The following is a 10,523-nucleotide window of genomic DNA, read 5'->3' as shown; positions in this document are numbered from 1 at the left end:
ACATAAAAATTATAAATAAAAAAATAATTAAGAATATATTTGTTTTTTATAAAAAAAAATTTATTGTTCTTTTTAAATATTATAAAAATATTTGATCATTTTTAATAATTTTAGTATTAAAGATTTTTTTAATAATTAAATCTTCCTAACGATCCTTTAAAATAATTTTTTTCTTTTTTTTGTTTATCATATATCAAACTCTACTTAAACATACTTACCCATAATATTAGAAACAATATTCTTTAATTATATTTTTTCATATATGCTTATTGCTTCCTTTAATTTGCATTCTGAATAAATTCTAAATACCTAGCCCACCTCCATTAACTCCAAAAAGAAAATTCTAAATACCTAGCCCAAATTGAATCATTTCAAAAGTCCCATGGCCCATCCCATTGGCTGCACTACAGCCTTCCAAGTTAGCTACATAGAAAGAGCCATTACTTTACACTAGCTTGAATATTGACGCCATCTCAAATTAAGGATAAGTATTATTTTGATCTTTAATGTTTAAGGTTGGAATCAAATTTATTCCCAATATTTTAAAATGGTATTAAAATCATCTTTTTTAATAAAATTTTTTTAAATAACAAAAATGATCCTTTTTTACCAGTTCATTGCTCTTCTTCTTCTTCTTCTATTAACAAAATTCAAGCTACAAATCCTTCTTCTTTCGTTAACAAAAGAATAAACTACCATTTCTATCCACGAAAGTTTTAAACACTGACAAATCTACCTACAAAAAAAAAAGAAATTACCGTTTGTACCCATAAAACATGAGTTTCATATAACAAAATTATCCAAATACTAAAAAGTTATTTTAAAACCCCAAATTACCCTTTTTCTAACCCTAATCTCAACCCCCTTCTTCCAAACCTCATCCATTCATTTATTCTTTTCAGAAATTTCACCACCTCCTTCACCAACACCACTACCATCTCTATCGCCACCAATTGTCAACCTCACCTTTCTCTTTCTCCACAGCCATAAACAACAACGATAGTGATGATCCTTTGCTTTTTGCAACCTTTACTTCCTGCAACTGCTCATCTGCTCTACGCCTTGCGTTCTTCTCCTCTTCTATCAAAAACACGCCGCCACTCATTCTTCTTCTCAACCACCTCCATTTCGATGACCACCACTCTTTCACTATCTCTTACCTCACCATTAAGTGCGGTTTCTTCCATGAAAACATTCTCAGAGCACATAAGCGCGTTCTCTTTGACACCCCATCAAGCCAGATTTTGTCATCTCTTCTTCAAAGCCCACGGTTTCTCACTCTCCCAAATCACTACTATTATGTGCAAGATTCCTGTGTTACTCACATGCGACCCCACTAAAGCGATCTTGCCAAAGTTTCAATTTTTAGCATCCAAAGCTACTTCTCTTTTTGATATTGTATTGAAAGTGATGGAGGAAGGGTGGTGATGGTAATGGCGGAAATAGAGTGTTGATAGGATTTGGGATTGGAGAAGTGATGATGAGAAGTAAAATTAAAAGTTAGAGTGAAGTTGTTGTAGTTTATGGCTGTGACAGTGGAGAAGGAGGAAGATGAGGCTGACGGTTGGTGACGATGGTAAAATTGATGAAAAGAATAAAGAGATGGTTGAAATTTGTAAGAGGGGTATTGAGATTAGGGTTAGGAAAAGGGTAATTTGGGATTTTTAGGTTATTTTTCAATGTTTGGATAATTTGGTCATATAAAATTTATCTTTTATGGGTACAAATGGTAATTTTTTTGTGACTAAATTTGTCAGGGTTTAAAACTTTCGTGGGTAGAAATGGTAGTTTACTCTTAACAAAATTTAAAATTATAAATTCTTAAATACAATTAACAAAACTCAAGATTGTGATGAACAAAAACAAGAATAAAAATTAAGAAATTAGAAATTGTGATGAACAACAACAACAATAGATTCAGATTTAAAAACAAAAACAAAAAGAATGAAAAAAATAACAGCATCCAGAAGCAATCCAGAAACAAAAACAAGAACAAAAATTATTCTTCAGATCTAACAACAATAAAAACATATTCAGATTTAAAAAAAAACAGAAAATGAAAAAAGTAACAGCAATCCAGAAACAAGAACATAACAAAAACAAGAATAAAGATTAGAGAAGGTGGTTGTAGTAGCAGCAGCGACGTAGGGAGGGGAACAGCTCGGCGACGACCTCCTTCAGCCTCGACGAAAACCACTACAGGATTTGTGATGAATTTAAAAATTAGGGATTATGATGAATTCGAAAATTAGGGATTGTGATAAATAAGAACAAGAATTAGAAACTTGAATCTTAACTTACCTGTGATGGTAGTGACGGTGGAGCTGCATGGTATTGGTGGCAATGAACCTGGATAGTGGAGAGTAGGGAGGGAAGGGGAAGGAAGCCGCGGCGGTGATGTTAGAAATGCTAGGAACACGACCACCACCACCACCACCTCCCCGACGACGAGGAGGAAGAAGAGGCGAGGGCAAGGGCTGGGTGCGGTGAGGCAAGGCGCGGCGCAGCGAGGCGAGGTCGAGGTGGAGGGCGTCGACGACCACGACGGCGACGGCGAGACTTTCTTCTCTCTTTCTCTCTCTCTCTCTGAGTCTCTGCTCTGAATTCTGCTTCTCTCTTCTTTGAATGTGAGTGAGAAGTGAAGAACAAAGAAGAGCCTTGCTTCTCTCTCTGTCTTCTGATATACCCAAGGGTAAAATCGTCCAAAAAGATGATTTTAATATTAAATAAAACGTTGGGAACGATTTTAAATCCAAAATAACGTTGGGGACAAATTTGATTCCGACCCTAAATATTAGGGACCAAAACAATACTTACTCCCTCAAATTAATGACAACTGCACACCCAATCATTCGGTAAGACCCTTACTATTCACCTCATCACATCGATTATCACACTATCTCCGTGTCTTTTAATTTTACCCATTTAAATATTTTACAATATATCTTAATGGATGAAAGGACTGACGTATTGAACTACCAGTATAGGAGCCAGCCTCACCAGAAACGCTTCCAATCTTTTATATATAATTATAAACAAACGTTACTCGAGGCAAATAAAAATTTGAACCATCAAAATAAGCGATAAACTCGAGATAATACTCAATTTGGTTCTTCAATTTGTACGTAAATCTTAATTTAGTCTTTAAAATATCAATTATCTCTATTTAGTCTCCAAAATTTGTGGATGTAACTCATCTTAGTCCCTGGGATAATTTTTGATGTACAAACGTTAATAAAATGCTGACATGGATAGCCAGATATTATGTTGGACTCCGTAAAATGTTGTTTTTATTTTGGCACTCAAATAATCCAAAAAAAAAATATGTTGTTATTGAAACTTTTTTTCTAAAACAATTGATCCAGTATTGTTTTTGAGTTGTTTGAATATCAAAACTAAAATGACATTGTTTTACAAATTTCAACATGGCATTAGTTCATTAGTTATTCATATCAGTGTTTTATTAACGTTTTTGTGTAAAAAATTATTCCAATAATTAATATAAATTACATTTACAAAATTAAAAACTAAAAAAATTAAAGTTAATTAAAATTTTAGGAACTAAATTGAGATATCTATATAAATTCAGAATTTAAATTGAGGATTAACTCTGATAAACTCAATCGGTGGGATATCATTATATTTAATATGCTACATAACCTGTGTAAATGAAATATCAACGGAAGAAATTAAAAATGAAATGAAATATTTCAAATTAAATAAATGTAACGATTACAACATGATACATGAACAATCTTTGGAAACAAATTATCATGTTGATATACGTAGGACGACAATTACGACCTAAAAAACCAAAAATAATAATCCTAAGAAACTAAATAAACATGCAATTAAATTTTATTAGCAATAATGTCAAGTGGATGGAGACTCACAAACAATTTATTTTTTGTTATATGAAATTGATAATGAATAATTATTAAATAATTTAATATATTTAACTAAATTATCATCTATAACCATCGCTTACTAATTTTATAAGAAAAACAACAAATTTCCACCGTAATGTCACGTAAACTCTAATACACTTGAAATCAAACATGTTAGTGCGGTGCCTAGCGTAAAAGAAATTATCCATATGATGAGAGTCAAAGATGATCATCATCAGCAAGTTGCTGCTGCAAGAACCATATGTTTTCATCAGTCCACAAATCAGCACCCCCGAAACCATTTTCCGGTTCAAATGGCGTGGATGATGACGTGGCTCCCTTTTCCGCATGCTCTGAAGAACCCCCACCACTTCCACTACCCATTAAACTGTAATAAGACACACAAGAATCAGAGACCGAAGAAGAGGCTTGGAATTGTTCACATCCTGAGAATGAAGAGCAAGATTTAGACGAAGCCATCGAAACTGAAGTGACAGGATTAACTATCTCGCGAGCTTGGGAGACGCACATGGTGGATCTTCCTTGGGCTTGAATCTGCTCAATAAGGCGCGGCATCCATACGTAGCGCAACGCGTCTCTGAACTGTTTGCTGTTGACGTCGCATTTTAGTTGCTTCGCCTGCTTCACCACTCTCGTTCTCCAGTAGTTCTTGATCTCGTTGTCTGTTCTTCCAGGCAATTGTTCTGCTATTTTCGACCACCTGATGATAAACACAATCATAATGGTTTGTTCATTCACATGGTAATCACATATCAATCAAATAAATTAGTTATATAATAATTAAGTACCTATTGCCCCATCGCGAATGGAGGTCAAGAATCAAGAGTTGTTCTTCGAGGGTGATGTTCCCACGTCTAACATTCGGACGCAAGTAATTTAACCATCTTAATCTGCAGCTTTTCCCGCTTCGTTTTAGACCTGCAATTCAATAATAAACACACTATTAATTAATCATATCAACCATATCCTTGTTTAAGACATGCATGGTGTGTATGATTCAGAACCCAAAAATGTAAATGCACACCAAAAATTAGCTATAATATTTATGTATAAATACATATGTTATTTAACTTATTTTAATGTACATGTGGCTTATTTGATCAACGATTTTTTAATAAAACTGTTGTGAATCACCAAAAGATTTTTAGTATAAATTTTTTATGAATAATGGTAAATATATGAATAATGCTTGCCTGCAGAGCGTGCAACAGAGTTCCAGTGTCCTTCACCATAGGTGGTGATATGGTTCAACAGAGCAGAATCCTCTTCCTCTGTCCATGGACCTTTTCTGATTTCCATATCTTCCTCGCTCCCATTTGTTACTGAAGAGCCACAATCCGATAAACTTCTCATGATCATGTGAACACTGCTTGTGTACTCCATCTCCATAAAACCACGCACTATCTTCTGAATTGCTTCAGAGAAAGAAACAAAGAAAGAAAGGGAAATATCTTAGCTTAGGATTTGTTGAGCACATGGAAGATATAAATGGTGATATATATAGATAGGGATGTGTAAGCTCTTAGGAGGCATTGGATTTAGGAGAATGTGCACTTCCAAGATAGAGTATTTGTCAAAACCAAGTTGGGGGGCTGCGAATTGAAAATTTTTTAATTGACTCAATGGGTCTAGAGTATTATTTTTCTCGTAGGTTTTGGCTGAGTCTTTGACCTTGCATTTGGGGCTGACCCGTTGACTTCTTATGACACGCTTCTAAACAAAAGTGAGCAATATAATAATAAGAAGATTTGTTTTTCCTTAATGTTGTCAAACTCGATCACACAGTGGGTTTTGCTGCAACACTCGGTCAACGTCCTAATTTTATCGATATCACGACATGGTTCAATGTAACCTAATTGTGTTTATAGTTCCGCCCCTACCTACTTTCTTATTCCTTGTAACCGTTTATAGTAACAGTTTGTGTTAATTGCAATGACAACTAATTTGTATATTCCTTGGTAAAAATTCACCTGCAGAAATTGTTAGAGAATAATTTGGCCAAATTTATTAACTCATTTAATAGTTTTAAATATAAACTTTATATGAAAATAATTACTTGTGAATTTTCACTATATTCTTATTTTTAATTAATTCGTTCAACGAGTTTCAATTGGAAATCTATCTCTTTCCAATAAGAGTGTGTTATTGATAAATATTTTTGCATTAGTGCTTAGGACTGCACATGAATCGGATAATATCCGCATATCCGCGGTAATTATTCACATCCGATTCGAATTTTACGGATATTATTCGATCCACACTATGATAGGATCTAATTGCGGATTTGGCAATGATATCTGTGGATCCGATCCGCAAATTCGCATATCCGCCATCTCATATAAATAGCATAGTTTAAGAAAGTAAACCCCAATGTGATATGAATTTTAGTGTGTTATTTTATGAATTTTATAATATCTTGTTTTTAATTTTTTATGTTGTACTTCAACTTAGAATAATTAAACTTAAATCTTGTGTTATTATTTTGTTTTTGTTATTCAAGAGAACTTTTATTGATAATATTTTAGAAGTAAATAGGCTTAAACAAGTGAAAAATGAATTTTCTGGATATTTTTTTTTGTAAAAACAGCCAAACAAAATCTTAAAATAGTTTTTTTTTGAATTATGCGGATATACCCGATATCCGATCCGATCCGATCCGCGATCGGATCCAGCCTGAAAAAATGTGGATATCATATCCGATCCGATCCGATAAGTACCCATCGAATAGAATTTTAGGCTATATCCAATCCGATCCGATCCGTGTGCAGCCCTAATAGTGCTACATAATAAACTTTTTTAATAATAAGTCTAATTAAATTAGTCTTTATTTATTAGCACAAAATAATTTTCCAACAAAAATTATTAATACACATTCTGCTAATTTTTTTTCCTTTTCTATTGTGTTTTTCTTTTTTTCAGGATTCACATTGAAAGCACTTTGATTTACTCATATCTTTGTTTTGATGGTTGAGTGTTGCCGTTGATACCAATTCATGCACATGTTCTACCAATCTGTCAAGAATCATATGGAGAACAAAGGCCAGTAAATATTCCCAATCTCATTTCATCAAGGGCAATGAAAGAAGAAGATGAAATTTTTTTATAATTAAGAATGAACAGAGTAAATTCGTAATACACCAAAAAATTGTGTTTCTTTATCCTTATTTCTTTTTAAAAAATTCTATGTTTAAGTAAAAAAATTGTGTTTAAGTAAAAAACTTGTATTTATGTAAAAAAATTCTGCATTTTCTTCTTGTGTTTGTTTTTTAAAATTTTTGTATTTATCATAAAAAAATTTACATATTCTAGTAAAAAATTACCATGTTGTCTTCATATAATTCTTTTCAAAAGTTTCCATGTTCAGATCAAAATATTTATGTGCTTACCTTAAAAGTTTTGGACATTTTTTTATACATTTTCTTCTTTTACTACAAGAAAAATATTGAGTACAATCGAATTTATCGTCATCCTGGAGTTGACGGTATATACAATGTTGGAAACTGTTTACCGGTAGGTTTTCTGTCGGTATTTTCAATGGATTTGTCGAGACTGAGTTGATGAGTACTATCGGATTAATCCAACGATAACTTTGGTGCCATTTCATGTATTTAGGAGCCAAGTTACCGTTAGAGTAATTCGTTGGTAAATCCTACAGTAGTTTTATTTTTATTTTTTATTTTTGGACACAGTTAAGCCACAATTAGTAATCAAATTAAAAATCTTGTTAACAAATTGTTAGATGATATCTAAAATTAGTAAAAATCAACAAATTATTTTATTAAAAATAAATAGTTTAAATACAATAAAATGTCACAGAAGTAGAATACAATGAAATAGACAAACAAAAAAAATAAAACCTTAACCCCTACAGATCCCAGTAATCTTCGTCGTTGTGGTCCCCCTACTAAGGCGGCGGAGTAGGTGCTGACGTCGGTGCCCCACCAGCAGCGTTATCACTGGAACCAGCAGCGCTATTGCCTCTAGCGCACATCTGCTGGTTGTACTCCTCCATCTACTCTCGCAATCAATCTAGCTGCTCCAGCTTCTTCGTTAGGTCCGAGCTTATGGCAACGGCTCCTCCCACGCGTGCAAGAAGGTAATTGTACCTTTGCTCAGACTGCTCCGCTTGCTAGTGAAGCTCCTGTGTCAACTTCTGCACCTCCTCCCTCAAGTCGACAACTTCCTGGAGATCGGTAGGGCTGGTGGCAGATGAAGAGGCAGAGGAAGCCGCCAACGCAGAGGAGTGGAGGCCATTGGCGAAGAATGACCCCAACTTGAAGCAACGATTCTTGTGGGGTTCAAAGGTGGTCTCGCGCCAAATCCTATCAGGATCTACCACTGAGGTCTCGGAGCCGGCTTCGTCGTTTCCACTAAGTGGCTGAGATTGCTGAGTCGTGGTCTCCAACCTCTTCATGTAATCCTCCTGTGTCATACACATTGTGATTAGGATAACAGTTAAATAATTGACTTTCAACCAAATAAATTTGAAAGTTATAATTAATTTAAACACACATAATGGGTCACAGACTGCTCGTCAGCATATCTCTCCTTGTTGGCCTTCAAGGTATGGGTATACTTGAAGGTCTTCGCCAGGTTGCCTCACGATCCAACGACTTTGACCACAAAATATATTAACCAATAAAATAAATAAACAAATTAAACAACTAATTCAAATGACTATTAAAAAATCAAACAATGACAAAATTCTTACCAGTCTGCTCTTCGTCTTCAAGAAAGTCGTCGACCCACCCGTATACTTCGATGACCTGGGAGAAGCCCTGTGAGCGACGTTCGTCAGACGGCGATGCTTGAACCCCTCATCATTTCTAAAGTGGGCCTCTAGTTCCTTCTTGATGGATGGACGAACCCAGCTCGTTAGGTGGTCGCGTCCCTGACGAACGTCGCTCATCATCTGTTGAAGTCGTTTAGCTGCCCGGTGATCGAAGATCTTCCTGATCATGAGATTATGTTCTGCATCCCATATGAATTTCAACTGTACAAAGTGATTCAACAATATTAGTTAGTCGAAATAAAATACAGTTCAAATATAGTTAATTAATTCAACATTATTGGGTTCTTACCGTCCACTTCTGAAACCATCGCTTTGGTATCAGCCAGGATCTTCGTGTAGCTTGGCCACGGGTGGTCGTACATTGACGTAATGACCTCAGTGATCTCCTGTACACAAGCATTGAGGTTTGGTGCAAACCTATCAGAGAAAAAAACCTAACATTAACAAACACATAGAAATACATAAACTTAAGAATAACAAACTTAAGATTAAAAAATTGTATGTACTCACGACTGCATGCCATCAGGCCAAATCCTTAGACGGATGATAAGCAGTGGTGGAGAGGCATCCTGCTGGGGGACATTAGAGGAATCACCCAATGTGGGATTTGTTGTTGGCATGGTTGTCAAACTCGCAAGTTAACTCGTAAACTCGTACGAGTTTACGAGTTTAGGTAGTGGAATCGAGTTAACTCGGATACAAACTCGTTTTTGGGTAGACTCGGGTAGACTCGGCTAGACTCGGACAAAATCGCTTAAACTCGCGAGTTTGAGAGCGAGTCAGCGAGTTTGAATTCGGTTCTCATTTTCGCCAAAACGGCGTCGTTTTAAGGGAAAAAAAAACCAGCAACTACAGCTACCCATCACTAACCCAGTAACCCTAATTTGAAACGGCGCAAACTACTCCAAGCCCTCACTCAGTCACTCTCTTCTCCAACATTCGCCGAATCGCCACCACCACCATCCACCATTGTCTGCACCACCATGCCAGAGGCCGGACGGATCCTTCGCCTGTTGCCTCGCCTAACCAGTTTTCCTGGTGGAGTCGTCAGTTGTGGTAGATCGCCGACACCGCCCACCAGCCCACCACCCCCATCGTTCATGTCCTCACTTTCTGGTTAAGCTGAAGGCTGAGCTGGTGAAGGTTCCTCGTGCTACATCGCCGACACTAGCCCACCAGCCACGTCGGAGAACTCGACGATTCACGGCACGCTGTTCATCGCCCCTGTTCTGCGTTCGTCGGCCGTCGCCCCTGGTCTGCGATCTACTTCCACTTTGTTCATCCCCCTTCTGCTTCGGCATGGTGTTCATCCCCCTTCAGCTTCACTGCGTTCGCGGTTCGTCTCCCCTGTTCGTCGCCCCTATTCTGCACTACCGATCTGCTTCATTCTGCCCCTATTCTCCAAGGTAATTTCTTTAAACAAATTTAAATATTAACAATTTTGTTAATTTGGTATGAAATCTGCAATTTTAGTTCTGAACTTCTGATATTAAACTTCTGATTTTAGTTTAGTTTAAATCATACACAGAATTGGTTAATGAGATTTGATATGATGGGAAAAAAATTAAACTGATGTTGCTTCATGCTTTAATAAGTTAGTAATGTATAAAAAAAACTAAAATGTGTGGTTTACTACTTTACTGGTTGTCTGGTTTAATTAATTTTTTTTTTCTAAACTACTGATATGTGATATCAATAGATAATACTAGGTTGATTGGTTCTGGATTAGTGGACTTGTTAGTTGTTAGACGTTAATGTTAAACTGTTAGTTATTTAGTTAGTGGATCAATTGGCAATTGAAGGCTGAAATCTGAATGTTATTT

The 10,523-nt window shown here is 35.8% G+C and overlaps 1 protein-coding gene across 1 annotated transcript; it reads right to left on the bottom strand.

Moving 5' to 3' along the window:
• LOC107619691 (transcription factor MYB108-like) lies at positions 3,938-5,498 on the bottom strand. The gene is made up of 3 exons (XM_016321988.2): positions 5,102-5,498; positions 4,697-4,826; positions 3,938-4,608 (listed from the first exon to the last, which is right to left on the bottom strand). Exons 1-3 carry the CDS (start codon positions 5,295-5,297, stop codon positions 4,107-4,109), a joined length of 828 nt encoding a protein of 275 aa, XP_016177474.1. The 5' UTR covers positions 5,298-5,498; the 3' UTR covers positions 3,938-4,106.

The sequence above is a fragment of the Arachis ipaensis genome, chromosome B09 (genome assembly GCF_000816755.2).
Source record: "Arachis ipaensis cultivar K30076 chromosome B09, Araip1.1, whole genome shotgun sequence".
NCBI classification, from domain to species: Eukaryota; Viridiplantae; Streptophyta; class Magnoliopsida; order Fabales; family Fabaceae; genus Arachis; species Arachis ipaensis.
This window is presented reverse-complemented; position numbering and strand designations above follow the sequence as displayed.

Excerpts from the sequence above, each read along its gene's own strand:
- LOC107619691 (XM_016321988.2), bottom strand. The coding sequence starts at position 5,297 with ATGGAGATGGAGTACACAAGCAGTGTTCACATGATCATGAGAAGTTTA. Across the intron at positions 4,827-5,101 it reads CTCTGTTGCACGCTCTGCAG|GTCTAAAACGAAGCGGGAAA; the intron begins GCAAGCATTATT and ends ATTGAATTGCAG. Across the intron at positions 4,609-4,696 it reads CATTCGCGATGGGGCAATAG|GTGGTCGAAAATAGCAGAAC; the intron begins GTACTTAATTAT and ends GTTTATCATCAG.